Below are 20270 nucleotides of genomic sequence, written 5' to 3'. Positions count from 1 at the left end.
TACAATACAAATATCAGAATAAGTATCCCATAGATTCCTAAATTGAATGATGTCACATGTTTTGTGTTTTTATGTCCTGGGGTGTTGTGGGGGATGATATTGATATAATGACATCTTAACTCACCCTCAGTAATAATTTCTGAATACACTCCAGTATCTGTATCTCATATAATGGATCCCATCGTTTACATCACCCTCCCAATAAAAAAAATTTGAGGGATCATAAAATTCTATAATTTTGGGGGATTTATCATATAACATTATTATATCCAAAATGCAGTCCAATATTGATCATTGCTCAATTAAATAATCTCTTTCTCATTCAGTAACTTTCCAATTTAAGAATATGGATTTATGAATAATTTTGAACTCTAAAACGTCTTCAAATAACATCATGAAAATTACAGCTAAGAACGATTAACAAATTGTTTCTATGTATATCCTTTTTTGTCGATTCCTTGAGCGATTTACCAGTTGATTTATGCAATAATCAATAATTAATGCCTAGCCTATCATTTTCCATAATTCTCATTCATGATCAGTAAATTTATTGTGATGCACTTAGATGAATTGCTTTGTAAATATCGCAGTAATAAAAAGGAGGCTAGACTGCGCATTAAAAATACTCATAATTTATTTATGTAAACAAAAATTTACTAAAAACAACTAACAAATTTGATATGAGTCAAACAATAAAACACTTAAAGCTAAGATGAACTTTTTAATTATAAAAATTAAAAAGAAGCTTTTTTTTTAAATAAAATAAAAAATCATGGCTTAATTCTTTCCGGCTAAAATCGCTTGAATCTGTGCATTCGTTTTGCCTTTCGTCTCGGGCACTTTTACGAATGTAAAGACTGTACCGAGTACCATGAATATAGCAAAGAAGTAGAATGTTGGACCTGAACCCCATGCATCTTGCATCATACCGAATGTTTTTGTAATGACGAATACTAATGTCCAGTTGAACATTACAGCTAATGCTGATGCAACTCCTTTTACTTCTGTTGCGAATAATTCACCTGTTGATGGATAAATTTAATGTTAGTGAATTTGCTATTGACTAGATTTAACTATGGACAGAGCTTTTGAAGATTTCCAGAGCTTTTAAAAAAAAAAGCTTTAATTTTTGAGAAATTCTTGAATTTTTGGTAAATTATTAATCGTGTCATATTTTCTACATTTTATTAGTGTATCAAAAGGTTCCATCCATAGTTATAACGGAATTAAATCAATACATCATCAAAACTTACCCATAATGAGCCACTGCATGGATTAAAAGAAAGAAAAAAAACAAAATCAGTTCCAATCCATTCAATCAATACAATAAAACTTACAGGAATAGGTCCGAGACCCAATGAGAAGCTAATGATGAAAAGAACAACACTGGCCAAAGGAAGAGCTGAAATTTGATCAATATTTTTAAATTCGGCTTCCTTTAATTGGAAATAAACGCCCAACATGACTAAACACAAGCCCATAACAACACATGACTGTAACAGAAGAACTCTTCGTCCAGCTTTCTCAATCAATGCAGCTGATGCGACAGTCATAACAACTTGGACAACGCCAACAATAATTGTACAAATTGCTGATGGTAAGGTGCTTCCAGCTGCTTCAAAAATACTTTGTGCATAGAAGATGACAGCATTAATGCCCGAAAATTGTTGAAATAACATGAGTGCCAGTGAAATTAATAGTGCCATGAAATTTGAACGAACTGTAAACAAGTCTGATAGTTTGGCATCATTACTAACAGCATCAATTTCAGCTTGAATGTTTGCTAATGCAGTCTGTGTGTCACATTGTCGTCCCCAGAATGTTTTCAATGCTTGTGCAGCCTCTTGTCTCGATCCCTACATGTCAATGAACGAAAAAACAAAAGAATTTATTTTAGAGTCTATTTTAACACGAGATTATGTCAATATTGGACAAAGTCAACAAGCATGAAGAGCTTGAGTAAATATGACTATTTGATAAGTACTTACTTGTTTGACTAAATAAATCGGACTTTCGGGGATGAAGAAGACACAAATAATGAGGAGTATTGGAAATATAGCAGAGCACGCGCTTAACGTAACCCAATCTGTTATGGCACCAACAACATATATGAATAATATTCCCACAGTCAAAAATAGTTGGAAGAAAGCGCCCAATGCGCCACGAAGTGATGTTTCAGCAATTTCAGAAATAAACATTGGAGCTACAACACAACTAGCACCAGTTGCAATACCAGCAAATATACGTCCAGCATAAAGCATGCCAACACCTGATGCAAATACTAAAAGAGCCCAGCTTATTAAATATGGAATACCAATTGCCATCGTGGCAATTCTGCGTCCAACTCGTTCAGCTAACATGCCAGCTGGTAATGCACCGACGAATGCTCCGACAGCAAGAAAAGATCCAATCCATGACTCTGTAATTAAAGGTAGGGAATATCATTAATTTAATTATGGCTAATTTATGATATGCAATTAGCATCGGTAGCGTTTTCAAAGGAAGAAGTACTCGACTCAATAGACGTCATCAATAAATTTTTTTTACTATGTAAATAAATAGTCAATTAACACTTGTGTCGAGTGATAAGAAAACTAGTTTATTGACTTTGTACAAATTTGTACTGACATTTTTAAACTATTAAGTCAATTGAAACATTTTCTCTCCATATGTGAGGAACTAGTGCACTTTATATAGGAAATTTATGCAAATATATTGCGATTATAAATTATCGTGTTGTGACTTTTAAATTGCATTTTAAATGGGTTGATTTGTGACTGATGGAAGCGCATTTTTACGCTAAGATGACGATTTCGAGAGTCTTTTAGAGTCTGTCCAGAGATAAACCGCTTTATATCCTCACACGATCTAGAGGTATCTTCTCTATCTTAAGGTATTCTTGGTAGGGTGTGGGTAAAACTGTAGTCTGTACTAGCTTTTCTGTATTACGACTGAATATCGTAAATGAACAGGTTCAAACTGTGGTGTTTGAGCAGAACGGAATTTGAGGTATCGAGTCATATACCAAATCTGCCAGTGAAGGAGTTAGACCCCAGAGGTTAGACCGGATATCTACATCACTCTTTTTATGAATACGTGGGTTCGATTCCCACCAAAGTCCGATCTCTCAATTTGTATATAGAGAGTTGTCGATTTGACTAGGATTCGCGGAAAGCTCAAGACAATCATGTCTAGAGTTAGGCGTACAGTTCAGACAAACGACCATAATGAAAACAGCAGCATCTTTGTCTTATATTGAGAAAATTATGTCAAGCCTTAATCAAATAAATAATTTAATGTCATAATGTATGCGGTTTGCATCACATAAGACCTTCACGAGATAACAGAATATTTTCTTGAATTTGTTATCATTCCAAGTTCTTTTCGGCTTCTTCTACTGCTGGAATCAAGCTGAAGTTTATTCTTCATAAATACTGGATCGTGATTTATGCTTGACTCAAGTATAGCAATTAAACTATTTATTGCATACTGTAAAAATTGGCAATAATTTAATAAAAAGAGTAGTCATAAGTCGTTTGCCAAATCAGCGACAAAATCCATTAAGTTGATACTTAGAAAAAAAGCAATGACTTTAATTGGGCTTTTCATATTTTAGCAGATTAGATTGAGTCGTCAAGTAGTCACATTATCAATAAGGTCGATTAGACGAAAATCTTTAAAAATTTAAGCTGCATCACACACTGATTTTCTTCTCACATATTCCTTCGATAACAATATTTGTCCACTGAGCGAATTATCTTCCTACTTTCGCAGAACGGAATTTAATTTTCAAGTACAAGTTATTTATCAAAAAAAAATAATATTTACACGTGCTTGCGTAGTGAAATACTTTACGTTGGTAATTACTTACTTTGATCTTCGTCTACACTAATCGGGGTGGTCACATTCAATTGCTCATTTACTGGTGACGTCCAAGCTAATGCTGTTCCGGCACTTACTGCAGCTAGGGAGACTGTAAACAAAGGGTTATAAAGATAACGAAATTAATAATTCAGATCAGACGGATTTAAAGAAGAAAGGCAATTAGCAATCGAAGAGAATCTACGTAATTAAAAGAAATTTTGTGTTCTAAAAATATCACAAGGATTTACGACAAAAAAAGTCATGTGACGATTTAAATCAATCGGCACATTCTACAATAGATACACATTCATTCTTTGACTACGACCTACTGAGACAGTATACGCTAAACTGTTGTTTGCGGCACTATGACGCACTGATCGATTGATTTAAATCTTGACTTTTCGATTTCGACTAGACTCGATTTTTCGAGAGCTAAATTTCAGTTTGGTGTATTATAGGCACTGGTGGAGCCAGATTATGACAGAGGGACATTTCCGAGGGGCGCCACGGTTTAGGGAACAGCCAGTGGTGTAACTGGAGTGAAATTGACGGATATTTCCTCGGGACATAAAGTTTTAGGTCTCGCTACCAGGGGTGTATCTAGAAGAGAAAAGTGAGGTTTGGATCCCTCTTCCTTTTCGATATCCTCAATGGAACTTTTTCTTTGAGGAACATGAAGCCAGAAGCAATTTTTTAAAATTCTACCAGGCATTTCAGCAGCCATTAACAAATTCTGTCCATAATTCTTAAAATTTTGCTATTTCCCCCATGGCCACAGTTTTTTGTAGACATTCTAAGTGAATAACCCTCAAGTAGCAAGTAAATAAAAGTGAAAGCATGTATAAATGTTGTAAGAGACAAAAGACTTTGAACTTGTTCGTAATCGAGGGGTTTCATATGCAGAAAATAAATTTAGTGACAGGCTTACTATCATTTATTTGTGTCGGCTTACGATTGTCATTGAATTTTTGAGGAAGGCTGATTTTTTTCTGCGTAAAAGAGCCTGGAGGCAATTTGATAGCCTTATCAATGGTTTAGAAATATATTTAGAGGGTAATGAGCATTATCAAGATTTATCCTACATGGAATTTTGTGAAAAAATGAACTTGAAATGTGATCACACTTTTGACAAATGATTGAATTGAAATCGAATGTACTTGAGGTGTTTTGTAGTGCTGATAAAATCTCCTGAAGTGTCTGACTGTAAATTAACTGGATTCATAGAAAATTTCGAGAATAAACAAATGTTTGATGATTATTAACCTCAAAATGATGAAATTGGATTTGCCCAATTTTGAGTGAAATTCACGAGTATAACTTGTGGGTTTTGGTCAACTGATAAGACATACGATTCTCCATATTGTCATAGTTGGTCAATGCAAATTAGTTTACGTCCTCAAGTGGACAAAAATACGTTAGAACTAGACAATTACTTGCCATTGACTAGGATAAGCAATGGAATTGCAGTCTAAAATGGATGCCTAATGAATGACATTGATGCCTTAGGTTCAAATCCTACATTCTCTGTTAGACTAATTGCATTTCTACTTTCCCAATGGACATAAAACCGTTAGAACTAGTAATTATATAGACATAATCTTGTCTTTAACTAGTTATAACGGTCAATACCATACTCAACCATCACTAAAACCATTAAAAATTGATTACTCACCTGCAGCAGCAGCAATAAACTGCATAGCCTTTGTGGTCTGTATAGACCCCTCTGGAATGGGATCATAAAGCATTGGTGACGTAGGAACCGGTCCGTCTTTATTCATTTTGATAATCTGTAACAAAAAATATTTACAAATATTAATAATTAGATAGTAAGCAGAAACTCCGATGCGATCTAATTTCATGTCATAACAATTAGCAAGTCCGTCTTATTGTGTGTATACAGAGAGAGAGAGAAATGAAGACAAAACATACTGATTCTTGGAGAGATTATTGTAAATATTAATATACACGTGCTTCGACTGCGTAATAACAACACACGTTTACATCATAAACATACACTAAATAACAGAAGATAGGTATGTCATGTGGCTTATGTGAATAAATTTTCTCTTCTCAGTTATTTTTATCTGTTTTCGAAAAAAAAATATAAATATTAAAAAAGCTACGATTTTCTTAAATCGCCCTAATTCATTCCGAGATGTGTGTATGGAGCACATGACTTACTATATGCTTTCCCGATCAGTGGAAATGAAAATGAAATAAGTGTGTTATTTATGTAAACACACAGTTCAGAATCTCGAAAAATTTTCAATGTTTATTTCCCGGCAAAATCAGCTTTATATGCTCAATGTTGATTTTGTTATTCACCATGACTGAATGTCAAGTTGGTAATAATTTTTTATTATGTCGTCAGGTTTTTTATATAAAGCATGCCCACTTTCTCGAAATTATTTAAATTAAATACATTTTGACTAGCTTGTTATATGCATAGACTAAGATGAAACCCGTGATCTGTGATTTTGACTTTATTTTATTTTTCAAAATAAGAACAAGACTCGATTGCATTTTTATAAAAAAAAATGTTAATTTGAATGGCAGAAAATTCCACATTGTAATGTCGGCGAGAAGTTTAATACAATTCAGATGGCAATATTACATTTTTCACATTTGTCACGCTATTTATAATCCACGAGACTGACTTCTATCGAAACTTTAAAATATTTTTTTTTGTTATTTTTAAATTTTGCAATATTTTTGCATACCCCAGACGTCAGTTTTGACTAGACAATGAAGAGATGTTTCTAAAAATATTTATAAATTGATGTCGATTCGGGTCAGATAGCGTTTGATAATGAGCTAAATCTGTTTTTAGTTAAAGTGACTAAAGGATTCTATAGACTGTTGCTTAATTTAGTTGTAGATTAAATTCCTATTTCTAATTATCTCTATTGAGTAGGTTAGTATCAATATGTAACAGACAAGATTCTTATTTCATTGAATTAAATATGTAACATTGTTGCTATTATTATTAAGGAATTGGTGGCTCTACTCTTTTGTCTAAAGATTCAGGTGTCTTTACACTTTAGTCTTTCGATTCAGGTGTCTTTACCTTTTAGTCTTGAGATTCAGGTGTCTTTACACCTTAGCCTTGAGATTCAGGTGTCTTTACAATAGAATCTTAAGGTTCAGGTGTCTTTACACTAGATTCTTAAGGAGAAAGAGTTTGAGTTTTCATTTTTTTTAACATCGCAGAGATCTTCAGAGACTACAGCTGTTCATCCATTATTTATAATTTACTTTAACTTGCGATTTAAAACGAAAAAGATTCAATTTTGAACTACTTCCTCAAGAATCACTCATACCTAAGATTCAGTAGCACAAACATTGCTCATTTAGTCAAAACCGTTGCTACACCATAACCAAAACTATTAGCCAGATGCCCTTAACTTAGTATCTTAGCATATCGACCACATATTTCTCCCATACTAAGACATATTACAGATCTTAACCCCAACCTCATAACTGTATTGAAAAATGTGATTTTACAAACAAATCCAGTCATTCGATTCGAGTGCTAAATTTGAATTGCAAATATTAAAACATTTTGTGAATTCCTTATTTGCTTTCGTACACATTTTTTTCAACAGCCTAATATAGAAGGAATTCAAACATTAAGTCAATAACTATATTTGTATTTAATTAAATTGCATTAAGTATGTTTTATGTGCAAAAAATAGTCGTTAGTTCTCATCCGGCTTCAAAACCTGTATTTTATGCTATTATTTTTGGATATGGATATACTGAACCACATCACATAAACTGGTTTTAAAATTTGGCTTATGCATAAATATTTATAATTCTTATCAATACTTAAAAAGCAATAATGAGTTAGTCGATTGAAGTGTGTTGAGTTTTTAACGGAATCAAGTTCATTATCAAAAAACCTTTTTACGTTCTAATTCACCCTTATCGATGGCATTTGATTGGCAAGAAATGGCCTTGAATAGTAAGGTGATAAATGAGTTGAAAATCTTGCGGGATAGACGAGAGAGTCGACGAATGTCAATGATAAGTATAATTTATGTTTCTTTGAGATTAAAACAACAAAAAAAAAATAAGAATCAGAGAGAAATTAAAGTGAATTTTGATTAAAAATAACCTTATGGATGTGATATAAGAAAAAAGTCGGTCCAAAGGTGTGAAAATATGGTCATTAAAAGCTGTTGATAATGCAATAAATAATTGGGACGGGTGTCCATGGTTTTAATAATTGTTTTGTTATCAAATTTTTGAATTTTTTCCTCAATTTTGAATTTTGGTTCCATTTTTAAGATTTTGAATCAAAATTTCCAATTCCAAAAAACAATTCCAAATTCTCTTTAAAAATTCAAAAATTCAATCCAAAGACCCCCAAATCATTCGACTTCTTCAGACTCTTTATGATACGACAGTCGGTTGCTACTTGTCTGACTTGATATCGCTACTTTGTTCATAACAAGAAAAAATATCTCGATGCTGAATTCTTTAGGAATTGTTGAGTTAAAGCCAGTTGTATATACACAGTTGTCACTGTCCCACCGCTTTAGAAACTCTTTTATTTGTATTTATATTTATTTCATATTCTATTTATTTTCTTTTTTTTAATAAATGAAGTTCGCGCCGGAAAAAAATTTTTTTGGCAAGAGACAAATTTTCCTAAATGAAAAGTCGTCACAATTCTTCAATTTGTGCTCACGCATTTTTTTTCTTTGTGTGACTCTCATGAGAACTCTCTAGTTGATTCCTGAGAATTGTGGATTGAAATGTTCTCGAAAGTCGTATATTTGGCTAGACGAATGCCAGACATATCTGGATTTATTTTAAGTGTCAATGTCTTTATACAAAATGCATCATTTGTATGATTGTCATTTCCGACATTCTCATCTGTTCTATGTCAATGTTTTGGTTTAAAATTTTCCATTGCATCAAATATTTAAAATAAGTTTTTTGTTTAGTTCAGTATTGGGCAACCTGTGTGCTGCGGAACACAAGTGTAGTTCCAAAATTTGACATAAAATGCCATAAACCGTATAACTTGTATAGTTTCGATCGACACTCACCACCAAGGTGTGCCGTGGCATGAAAATGGTTGCCCACCCCTGGTTTAATTACTTATTTTTAGTAAATAAAGTAAGTAAGAACTTATTTTTAGGAATTATTTATTAAAATGTATTGAAGGTCATCATGAAATTAAGCAATAAAGCTTGTTTTTGTCACGAGAGATATTAAGCGACTTTTTGCAGTAGCAAAACTGGATGTAAGTGACGTGGGCAAGGGGGTAAGTCATACCAATGATCGGAAATCAAGTTCAAGTTCAAACAGACCTCAAATTGTCAAATATTTACAATGTAGGTGAACTACATTGTTTTTTAAGATAACGTAAATATGTGATTGAGCAACTGCCATTGAAGTGCGTAATCAAATTGTTTCCAGATAGTTCCAAAATCCTAATCGGCATTTTTAGACAAAAAATTAAACTTGATTACACACTCTTTAAAAACTAAAAAAAATTGTAATTAGTGTTAATGTTATTGCCTATGTAAGGCATAAAAAACTACTTGTTTATTAGTGTAGCAACGAATAAATATATTTTGCTGATAAATACGTAAGCAAATGGAAAAAAATATAGTTACGAATAGTAATGAATGAATTGAATCTATCGACATAGATGCATTCAATAAAGAATAAATTGATTGAAATTGCAAGTGGAAGATTTTTTTGCATAATTCTAATTTGAAATCAATGGAATGTCAATCTATCAATTTTGTTCTTTCTAATTTGTTGCCATTTGTTGATGCTTTTGATCAAGAATTTTCTTTCATTTCAAACTCTTTTGATTTATTGCAGAGATGAAGTTAGGATTTGGTGAAAATTTGTTAACTAAGGATCCACTTTGATCTACTGAATTTCGGTAATTTAGAGAATTCAGTAAGATTGTCCCGAGTGGCACAATTCAGCAAAACCTAGCGAACACGTTGTTCGTTGTTTGGAGATGCCATTGGGCAACATTGAAAAATCTGCTTTGACGTAGTGGTTAGAGGGTCGCCTTTCGACCTTAACGACCTGGGTTCATATCCAGGAATAGTATAGTCGGAAATGGGTGCTTATTCGTTGTTTCTAGTCACACTAGCACGGTTAGGATCACTGTGTATTCGCGACATACAACTTGTGGCATATTAATAAGAAGATAGACATATTGAACCTTATTAACGATTATGAATTCTCGAGACAGGATCGAGTTCCGAGATATTCTGGGATTGTCTAGATATCAAGAAGTTATCGAAATGATTGCATCGGAAACCCATATTTATGATATATCCAAGAAGTTAATTGATACTAGACTATACCTCGACCATCCCTAATTACACACCTAAACAACTTCTAATCAGAAGCTAAAACGCATTGACCAAAAAGAAAACATCAATATAAAAGAAAATATTACCAACTACATGCAAGTACTTTCATCATCTAACACTTGTTGCATAGAAATGGAGAAAGGACGACTTTTTTCGTCTCTGAAGGTTAAATTGAGGTGAAATGGAATGTGAAATAGGACGCATGGAAATATTCGTAATAACAGCATTTGGGTAACGAATTAACACATTTTATAACTGAGAAATGAAATTATGAGAGATTAATGGATTTTTGCTCTTAAGTCATGGAGAATTATGAGTCTGATTTGAAAATTTGCTAAAAATATTTCAAAATGAAAACAACAAATTTTTCTAACTTGACGTCATGAAGATCTAGAAATGAATTTATTTTTAAAGACAATATATCATTATGCTTATTCTTTGTAAGAAAAGGATGCTTTAAGACGGAACTATTTGAATAACAAAAAGACGTATCAGCTGCATCAATAAGCGTGAGCTTTATTATTTTGTGTTATTTATGCCGCATGTAAAGGTCTTCCTATGAGCTATTACACAGTAAGAGATAAGAAATCTCGAATTATATGAAACCGTACGAACGTAGCTTAATTTTATTAATCGAAATAAATCGATTAGGTATATTAAAGTAGTAAGAAGACAATCCAAGGCTAATTTCACTTAGGTACTCACCTAAATTTTTTTTTTTTGAATTTTCTTATGCAATCCTCAAAATTTTAATAATAATTTTTCCAAAAAAATTAATGCACAAAAAAGGTCGATAACAGTTGTTCTTCTTAAACACCCAACAATCCACACGTTCAATGGCCAAAAAACTTTATATTTCACAAATAAATAATATTTATTTTTTTTATAAACGATTATTAAATTTTTTGGACCACCTTTATCGCTTGAGTGTCAATGAACAACTGGCAAAGAGAATTTTTGTCGATTTTTCTCTTCCTTCGGATTACTACGAAACGAAAATGAAATGAAAAAAACTTTATACTTAGTTGTATATTCTCTTTTATTTACAATACTCGACTTTGTGAGCAAAAGAAACGATTCGTATAAAAATTTTCAGTTTTTTTTTTATATTTATATCGAAATCTATTTAAAGAATCATTTTTATTTGTATGTATATACCATGTGCTGTACAGATTTCGAGTGTTTAACATTAAAATTGTTTTATTTTCCACATTCCCTGCCATTTGGCGTTTTTTATCTACTACAAGAGATATCCGACATAGAAAAAAAAGTCGAGCCCACAAAAACTGTATATATGTATACTGTATACAGCCAGACATTGACAATATTAGTTTTCGACTATTTTAAAAGTTCATTCGAAGGTTAAAGTAAAATGCATGATAATGCATTATCAAAAAAGAGAGAAATGCGATGAGCCAATGAAAGCTGATTGTTTATAGACGCGCGATTAAAAAATCATAAATAGCAGTATCAAGCTGTTAATGAATAAATTAATTAATCCCGTCAAAAATTTAAATAATTGTCTATTCTCACTTAAAAATCTGAATCCGTAAAACTGCCAACACAATTTCATTCATCATTAAAATAATGAGGAAAGAAAAATTCCAAAAAAAATGAGAGTGAGAGCGAGATTGATGATTCTGCGCGTAAGGGATGTGTGTAAGTACGAAATGTCTGTAATGTTTGATCGATTGAATGTAAAAGCATTTTTTTTTTGTTTATATTGAGAAATAACGTATTTTGATTATTTGAATTTTAATATATTTTGTAATTTTTTCGTGGATATTCATGATTGACAAGGATCAAAGTCTAGCAAGCAAAGAGCATGCTTTCATGGTAGGTACAGAAATACTATTCCGGAACATATTGCGGTATCTTTGCCTGTTAATGTAATATGTTATCAACATCCGACAACTTCCTGGATTTTATCAGTTCAATTTACTTTTGTTGAGAACATATCAACTGTCGTTTAATATTCAAATTATATTTGCAACAACAATTAGTTGATTTTCCCCTTTAATAGTTGACGATCCCTTGATATAAACATTTTACTCTGTTTTCTATTTTCAAACAATAAACATTATTCATTTTTTAATCCGTAAGGAAGTTCTTTAATTATACTTATTTGTAAACAAGCATTATCCGTTCAATTATCAAGTAATTTCATCACTCAACGGCACTCAACACTATCGCAAAATGCAATAAAAACGTAAATGAATATTTCAAGAAGTTAAAACTCGAAAAATATGAGTCGTGAGCCATTTCCAAGAAAGTGATAACACCACAATAAACAAAGTGAGTATTAAATATCACCCAACACAGCAATAACAGCTAAAATTGTATCCTGAGAGACATGACACAAAATGCCGCATGAATTCAATGCACTCTTTCATGTTTTCACCGTAATTACAGACTAATATTAATGATTAAAACATTAATAAATTACTCAACACGTCAATTACACTTATATTCACATATCAATTATAATTTAATCATGATTAAATGATCCAGTCCTTACATTTTCGATAAAATTTTGTTGCGTAACCACTGAAAACTTATTAATTTTCTTTTATCTATCAGTCTTTTCGTAACTCTAATGGAAATTGCATTTAATATTATTGCTGAAGTTTCATTAACACTTCTCACATTACGGTTGCAATTATTACCAACAGAAATAATTAAACAGTTTAATATAATACTCTTTTTTTTTGTTTTAATAAACACGTAAGTCTCGTGCAACTGTCTGACACAAAATGCTTTACCTTCTCTTTTCAGCATGTAAAGAAAAAAAAAACTTCTGAATGGGTAAAGTACGAGTAACGAAAAAAAATCATGCACAAGAGAAAGAGAGAGAAAAGAAATCGATAGAACAGGCCTCCAAATACGTCACAGACGACGTCATAGGTATATTACTAATAAAAGGGGAAGCTCTCTTTTTACGTAGGAATTTCTTTTTCACATAAATCACGTATACAAGTACATAGGAAGGATGCTGAGGGATTATATTGATGAAATGGATATTCTGCAATATTGCGTGATATTTGCGAAATTTACAGTTAGTATAGGAAGCGTTGAAAATGGCATTTTAGTCATTCTGCCTCTCCTAAACCTTCAAACCTTTCTCACACCTTCACACTACACATCAAAAGCAATTGACCCCACATAGACAATGGCTATTAAATTTAATTACCTCTAGAAAGTCATGAAATTCGTTAAATAATTCACTTTTAAGTGTGCAATGACCTTAAGACTGACGTCTTGACGAAATAGGAACTTTTTTTTGTGATTCAACTTGACAACTGTTTTAAAAAATTCAATTTTGTTTTACGAATAAGCAGTCAATGGAATTGACATAAATTATTCATCGGCCTTGTCGAGTTGCATGTGTCCAAAATAAAAAAAGAGATCATAATAACAAGTCTTCGACCGTGTGATGATTTTACCGTAGAATTTCTGGTATGTATGATTATATGGCATTTGAGATGGTAGTATGTCAACTATAAATAGAAGACAAGATTTTTTAAGAAGCACATGCTTACGTATTATGATGATTATTGAACTTGATTCTCAATTTTAAATTTATTGGTGAATTTGCTCATCAGGACGGTATTATTGAGGATTTTGGTATAATTATTGTAAGTTTGAGAAGTAATTGATGATGTTTAGTGTTAACCAGTAATAGGCAACCTACTTTGCGTTACGGCACATCTTCGAGAAAGCCTTGACCGAAACCGTACAAGTCTTGCAGATCATGCCATTTCCAAGAAATATTGGAAGCATACGAGCAAGCCACAGCACAAAGTTTGGACAACTGTTTTTGTGTCCCGACGCATTTTGGTCATAAACAACATTTTGCGCGTCACACATGTTGACCATCACTGATTCTTACAGTGAAAGAATCTATTGTTTGTATCAGTCTTGTCCAAGCTGTGTACCGTGACACACTAGTGCACCATATTGCACGCTAGTGAATAGATGCTTCGGTCATGGTTTGCCACCAAGATATGTCATACAACACTGGTTTAGATTAACAACTGTCTAGTACCAGTTGTGTTTCCCAAAAATTACATTGCTGATGCTAAGCGATGTTGAAGCTGCAGAAGACTATGCAGAATAGCTTGGATAGCTTGTCCTTTTCCTGTCAGTCCCTTTCTAAAATTACAGATCCCTTTTCTCCCTGAAACGTCAAGATAATTACTCAAAATTGACCATTGACCCAAAAAAGTCATTAATAATCAGGCTTAATTTTTCTATATTCTGAAGGGCTTTTGCAAAAAATTTAAATTTATTTATAAACGTGCGTTTTCCATATTTTTGTATTCTTCACTTAATATAACAATTACTGACTGTATAAAACTTTAATCGTAAGGAATGAGAGATTTCATAATTGCTTTGCTGTACATCTCATTTTACATCATTTACGCCCATCCGTGAGATGGTGCAAAAACTTTTGTGATTGCTGGCTGTACAATTTTTGTAACTGTTGCTGGTTGTGCGATGATTTTCTTAACGACTTGTAAGGGCTCACGACGAACTGTAGCTTGGAAACCATTGTTATCATCAGCAGTGTAGTCAACCTGAATAATTTTGAATTTTCATTGAATTTATGGCTTTAAAATAATTCAACAAGTGGACTTACAATTCTCACGAAACCATCAGCATCATTAAGTTGGTATGATCCCTTAATAGCACCATTCTCAGCCTTTTCGTGTTGTGACTTAACATCACCAGTTGATGCATCATTGACTTCATAATTGAATTGATAATTTGCAGGTGCTTCAGCTTCGACGACTTTCTTGATGATTGCTGGTTGATATTGCTTGATGACTGTTGGTGGTCCATATTCGAGAACACCAGCGTTTGATAAGGCAACAAAGGCAAGGAATACAATAAGTTTTGCCATTTTTATAAGATTGGTTTTGTTTATTTATTTAATGTTTTTGTAAAGATCTGTAAAGTTGAACTGATACCAACGATTCTGATCCATCACCCTTTTATACTCACTTTACTTTAGTTCCATTACATTGATTCTTCTTCGTTTTAACATTCTGCCCCAACTTTTACTTTTTTTTTGTTGCTCTCCCCATCATTGAAAACATTAATTCTTAAGTAGATCCCATGTTTAAATTCAATGGATGCCTTTATTCCTTTAACCTGTTTAATGTGTGCAAGAACTTGCGAACTTGACATCACCGAACATGAAAATGTCCTTCAAAGACAGTTATCACACATAATAAATATGTGTATCTACCATTCACTTTAATACTTGTAATATTGTTTGTTACCATAAAGCTTTTAAATTCACTCTTAATTGGATTCCCTTTTATTAATATTGACTTTAAATAAAGCAATACAAGTTTTGGTTGTCATTGAGCATTGAACAATGTATCGGATAACAATCAGTTTGGACGACTTTCGTACCAGAAATAATAAAATTTATGTGGAATATAAAGTCAGTGGCACGGATTCAGTCAAAACATTTTTTATGTAATTCCAATGTAATTGAGAGTTTTTGTGGTACTTGCAAAATCGTGTATCTATGAAAGTAGATATGTGACTTAATAAGAACTGAATTAGCAAATATCTACATCTAATCTTTGTACTTTACCATAATTTCACTTTATTATTAGACAATTTATTGTCCTTTTTTGACTATCTTTGAAATATAGACTGACGTGGATGGGTTTGGCCCCCAAAATAATATTCTGATAACACGATAAAATGACGAGTTTATTAAGGAAATTAACCCACTGGATTGATAAGATTTGTTTATAAATCGAAATGTTATCATATGCAATTTTTACGTCGCAGTATTAAATAATAGATAAAATTTGATTATCGGGTATTTTAGGGCGGAAAAAGGCAATAATAATCGATATTAATGCTTAGAATCAAGTGATCATTCTAACAGGCAAAGAACATGCATTCATGGTAAAGTACCAAAAAGTCTTGCCTGTTAAGATCAACTGATTGGCGAAAATAACCAAATTATACAAATAGGCTGTCATTTGGTTCCTAGCAAACTGACACTTTTGTCACCGTGTTGACTACATTTCAATATGTTGTCCGATCGGGCATGCCTTTCTTAATCTCGAAGTCGACTCAACTTCTCCATACATAAGTAAAACCTTTCAGCAGGTGTGTCATGTCAGTTCTGATTTCGATTTTTTAATGAATAAAAAACCTTTTACTATTCAGATTGGATTAAGTCCAAGAACTTATGGGATTTATGTGTGCAAAAGTACTGGGAATTAAAAACTAGCACAACGAACAACAACATTGTGATGTAGATTATGCAGATCCTGATCAGTGTTAAGGTAATACGAGACTGTTTTTAAGTGTTTTACACTCAGTAGACTATATTGGTATCAGAACCACTCTTTTGATGACATTACTGTCTGTAGCCTACATAGAGAGGCTGTGAATCTCATTTCAACCGATCAACTTCAATTCACAATTAATCAATAGATTACTATAAATTCATATCAGCTCTAGAACGAAAGCTAAAGTAATACAGAGATAATACAAAATTTTGTATTAAAAATTGTCTCATCTGAGCATCGATTTCAATCATCAATACTGAATAATGAAACATAGTGGAATCTGGGGTATCGAGCCATAAATAGACGAATCTTTCAATGCGATAGTAAAGACTCTGTGGCCAAGTGGTTAGACAACATTCCGGACATCTTTTTCAATGTTTAGGATGGTCGTGGATTCAATTCCCACCAGAGGCCGATCTCTCAATCATTACATAGAGTGTGACGGAGTGTGACAATATGATAAGGATTCGCACAATGCTCACGACATTACATGTGCGTCTAGCCAATTCTAGCAATTAAAATTTACATTTAGTTCTAATAATCCATAAATATCCATTTTTATGCCTCTAAAATCTACATGAGTTTTGCATAAATCCTTGAACATTTTCAGATGAATATATTTCTGTGATATGTCAAAAGTAAGAAGAGATATCTCCTGTATAAATTGAAATTCTCAGATATCAGACTACGCAAGTTAAGTTGTTGCCATAAATTAAGAAAATTGTCTCTTAATATCGAAATTGAGTATTAAGTAATTAAACCTGTAATAATAACAATATTAAACCAATATTAATGATACCCTTGATGTAACTATAAACCCACATTCATGCTCAACATAAATGTAAACCTTTCAGCACTCAGTTAATAGGAGATCATTTAATTATAATATCATTATTCATTTTGTAAGCAAAATTATAACTACTGATAACAATTTTATTATCTTGTGTTATGAATTTATGGTGCACATGTGCTACCACACAAGCTTACTGTGATATGACAAACTTGAAAATATTTTTAACGGTCAAAATAAAATCATAAATTTTTCAATTAAATTCTACAAAAATAATTTCAAATTTTTTATCATGCCATGTGTGATATCACTTTCTTTGTAACATCATTGCGTGTCTTCGGGTATAGAATTAATATAAATTGCGGTTTGGCACCATAAACATCAACAGTTGAATTGAAATTTCGGTTCAGTTAAACATTCAATTGATAAAAATTTGTTAAAAGTATGTATCGGAAGTGAAAAATATTAATTAAGTTGGACAGTTTTTTTTTGAATAATTTTGAAATAATTTGAGTCTTCTTGAGTGAGCTTTAGTTGAAGTCTGAAAATATGACATTGTTTTAGTCAAGCACTAAGATTTGAAAACAAATTTGAATGCCTGGCATTGTCTGATAAATTCAGAAAAAATAGTTTGAAAATTTTTGGATGCCGACGATAATTTAACTCATGATGGAATGATCAGTACAATTTAAGCTCAGTGTACTAAATGTTGAGCATATTCTGAGCATGGTTTATGTGTTAGGGTTCAAGACTCCCAAAGTTTTTGGAAGAATTGCTTCAATTTGCCAAGATTTTTCGTGAAAAATCCTGATTTCCATTCTTTCGAAATGTTTGCGTCTGTCTCTAAAAATGCCTGGCATTACCCCGGGGCACTAAGCTGACCAATTCTAGAGTAACCTGGAGTCCAGGGTAAACGGATAGTGTCCTGCTTTTAGCATTCATATTTTAGCAGTGTCCTGCTTTTAGCACTTATGTTTGAAATTTGAAAACCCGTTAGAAATTTTCACAAAAAAATTAATTTATTCTTGAATTTAAAGCATAAATTTCAGTTCTTATCGATAATTAGTTGATAACTTGCTCAAATATTATCAATTTACATGATTAATTCAGCAAATATCAATTAATATTAACGTTAAAAATTTTGTGTTTTTACCGTTAATTTTTTATTCAAATTTCAAATGCTAAAAACCGTACAAATTCTTGTAGAACCGTACACAAATAACTGTCACGTTTTCTATGCGTTTACCCTGGCCTGGAGTATACTTTAGATAAACCTCAGAATGACTCAGAATATGTCTGCAAATTTGATCAAAACTTTAAGTTCAATACTAAATTTGAAGTGAACCAGTTCAAGCAAGCTTGCCTTATCTTTTTGCAAAACTGAGACATGAAGGATTAAATCTTTAAATTTTTAAAAAAGTATTTTTATAAAAGATAAAAATATCCAAAAAAAGTATCAATTTTCCAAAAATAAAACCGGCAAAATTCCCATGATAAGCTCATCTAATTCCTTTATCATTGAATTAATTCTTCGGCTTCTTTTACTTATGCTTCAAAACAGAAGTGAAGCGTAGTAACAAAGTAGTAAAACCTTAAAAATTACTTATATTTCCACTTTTAATCATCAGACAAAAATAAGACAAGAAAATGGCTTTAAGTTGCTTGAAAGTATCAAGGATAATCAATCAAAATGCATTCAGATGCCTTGCATTAAGCACGCAACGTAGTCAATCAACATCAGCAACAAATGATAAGCTTATAACCACAGAAGTAAACAGCAAAACTGGATTCGTGACTGTATCATTTAACAGACCAAAGGCACACAACAGTTTCACCCTTGAAATGTTGCAAGAATTTGCAAATACATTGGATGAAGTAGACAGCAAGAATTCTAGAGGAATGATTCTAACAACTGTAAGTTAAATTGATGCTAATTTTTTCGACGGCATGTGATCAAATTGCTTACTTTTCAGACATCCGAAAACGTCTTCACAACAGGTTATGACATCAGAGAACTTGTTGATCCCGATCCTGAAAGATTATGGAATCTTCATGCTGCATACCTCGACTGCTGTCACAAGTTATTGTATTCATTATATCCAACAGCTGCAGCAATTAATGGTAGGTTTATTGTCTTGAATTGGAATCGAAGATCCATCTACTTATAGTTAGTTGATAATCTTCCGATCCGATTCCTACAGCACACATCAACTGATTCTAATAAATTCCCAATGTATTCCCACAGGTCATGCAATCGGCGGTGGCTCATACTTCGTTAAAGCTTGCGAGTACCGTGTAATTGTTCCAAATGTTAAAATTGGAATGAATGAAACCCAACTTGGTCTTGCTATACCAAAGACTGCAATTCTTACAATGAAGAATATTATGGCTGCCAGAGAAGTAGAAAGAGCTGTAACATTAGGCTATGTCTATTCATCAGAAGAAGCGCTTAAAGTTGGTCTTGTCGATGAAATTGCCACAGATAAGGCTGATGCCATAGCCAAATGTGAAGCTTTTCTCTCGAAATTCAGAAAGGTGCCTCCATTAGCACGTGGAATTACTAAGCAATACTTTAGAATGGAAATCGCAGATATGATTCTTGCTGAAAAACAAAAGGACGTGGATGTGTTTGTAAAGGCTATTTTAGATCCAAAGAATCAGAGAGCATTAAAATCACTCATTAGTCGCTAATTAATACTAAGTGAGTCAGTATTATTGTTAATTTTTATCTTAGTTATTAATTTTATTAAGGATTTTATACAATTTTATCAATTTGGTTTTTCCATCATTATGTGATAGCTTAAAATAGCTTAAAAGTGTCTTGAATAAAAAAAAAATTATTTTAAAAACATGTCAAATAATTTGGGTTGTTAGGTTATTGAGCTTTTCGAAAGATTAAGTGCAAATCTGATAAGAAAGTAAGTGAATTCCCATGACGCT

General features: G+C 32.3%; 3 protein-coding genes across 6 annotated transcripts; 1 reads left to right on the top strand and 2 right to left on the bottom strand.

Moving 5' to 3' along the window:
* Positions 1-610: 610 nt before the first annotated feature.
* LOC139093540 (facilitated trehalose transporter Tret1-like) lies at positions 611-12754 on the bottom strand. Of its 2 annotated transcripts, none has more exons than XM_070644286.1 (7): positions 12736-12754; positions 5537-5651; positions 3872-3973; positions 1989-2419; positions 1338-1856; positions 1254-1266; positions 611-1022 (listed from the first exon to the last, which is right to left on the bottom strand). In XM_070644286.1, exons 2-7 carry the CDS (start codon positions 5640-5642, stop codon positions 778-780), a joined length of 1416 nt encoding a protein of 471 aa, XP_070500387.1. In that variant the 5' UTR covers positions 5643-5651; positions 12736-12754; the 3' UTR covers positions 611-777. The 2 variants fall into 2 exon arrangements, with proteins under 2 accessions (XP_070500387.1, XP_070500386.1); XM_070644285.1 differs by lacking the exon at positions 12736-12754 and adding an exon at positions 10923-11175.
* On the top strand, positions 12335-20145 carry LOC139093541 (enoyl-CoA delta isomerase 1, mitochondrial-like). 3 transcript variants are annotated; one of them, XM_070644288.1, is made up of 5 exons: positions 16300-16355; positions 16416-16534; positions 18959-19244; positions 19304-19451; positions 19576-20145. In XM_070644288.1, the coding sequence occupies exons 3-5, from the start codon at positions 18978-18980 to the stop codon at positions 20019-20021; spliced, it is 861 nt and encodes a 286-aa protein (XP_070500389.1). In that variant the 5' UTR covers positions 16300-16355; positions 16416-16534; positions 18959-18977; the 3' UTR covers positions 20022-20145. The 3 variants fall into 3 exon arrangements, with proteins under 3 accessions (XP_070500390.1, XP_070500388.1, XP_070500389.1); XM_070644289.1 differs by lacking the exons at positions 16300-16355; positions 16416-16534 and adding an exon at positions 12335-12512; XM_070644287.1 differs by having other exon boundaries at positions 16293-16534.
* Positions 14636-15120, bottom strand: LOC139093751 (cuticle protein-like). Its single transcript, XM_070644580.1, has 2 exons — positions 14857-15120; positions 14636-14794 (listed from the first exon to the last, which is right to left on the bottom strand). Exons 1-2 carry the CDS (start codon positions 15118-15120, stop codon positions 14636-14638), a joined length of 423 nt encoding a protein of 140 aa, XP_070500681.1.
* Positions 20146-20270: the final 125 nt, after the last annotated feature.

Source organism: Chironomus tepperi, unplaced genomic scaffold (assembly GCF_022539635.2).
Source record: "Chironomus tepperi strain 1889 unplaced genomic scaffold, CSIRO-AGI_Ctep_v1 contig_337, whole genome shotgun sequence".
NCBI lineage: Eukaryota > Metazoa > Arthropoda > Insecta > Diptera > Chironomidae > Chironomus > Chironomus tepperi.
This window is presented reverse-complemented; position numbering and strand designations above follow the sequence as displayed.

What these genes read in the sequence shown, in the direction of transcription:
- LOC139093540 (XM_070644286.1), bottom strand. Translation starts at nt 5,642, where the DNA reads ATGAATAAAGACGGACCGGTTCCTACGTCACCAATGCTTTATGATCCC. An exon ending in GTTTATTGCTGCTGCTGCAG is followed by an intron (nt 3,974 to 5,536) that starts GTGAGTAATCAA and finishes CTTTGTTTACAG; the next exon opens with TCTCCCTAGCTGCAGTAAGT. An exon ending in CGATTTATTTAGTCAAACAA is followed by an intron (nt 1,857 to 1,988) that starts GTAAGTACTTAT and finishes ATTGACATGTAG; the next exon opens with GGATCGAGACAAGAGGCTGC.
- LOC139093751 (XM_070644580.1), bottom strand. Translation starts at nt 15,120, where the DNA reads ATGGCAAAACTTATTGTATTCCTTGCCTTTGTTGCCTTATCAAACGCT. An exon ending in CTGATGGTTTCGTGAGAATT is followed by an intron (nt 14,795 to 14,856) that starts GTAAGTCCACTT and finishes AAAATTATTCAG; the next exon opens with GTTGACTACACTGCTGATGA.
- LOC139093541 (XM_070644289.1), top strand. Translation starts at nt 18,978, where the DNA reads ATGGCTTTAAGTTGCTTGAAAGTATCAAGGATAATCAATCAAAATGCA. An exon ending in GAGGAATGATTCTAACAACT is followed by an intron (nt 19,245 to 19,303) that starts GTAAGTTAAATT and finishes CTTACTTTTCAG; the next exon opens with ACATCCGAAAACGTCTTCAC. An exon ending in AACAGCTGCAGCAATTAATG is followed by an intron (nt 19,452 to 19,575) that starts GTAGGTTTATTG and finishes GTATTCCCACAG; the next exon opens with GTCATGCAATCGGCGGTGGC.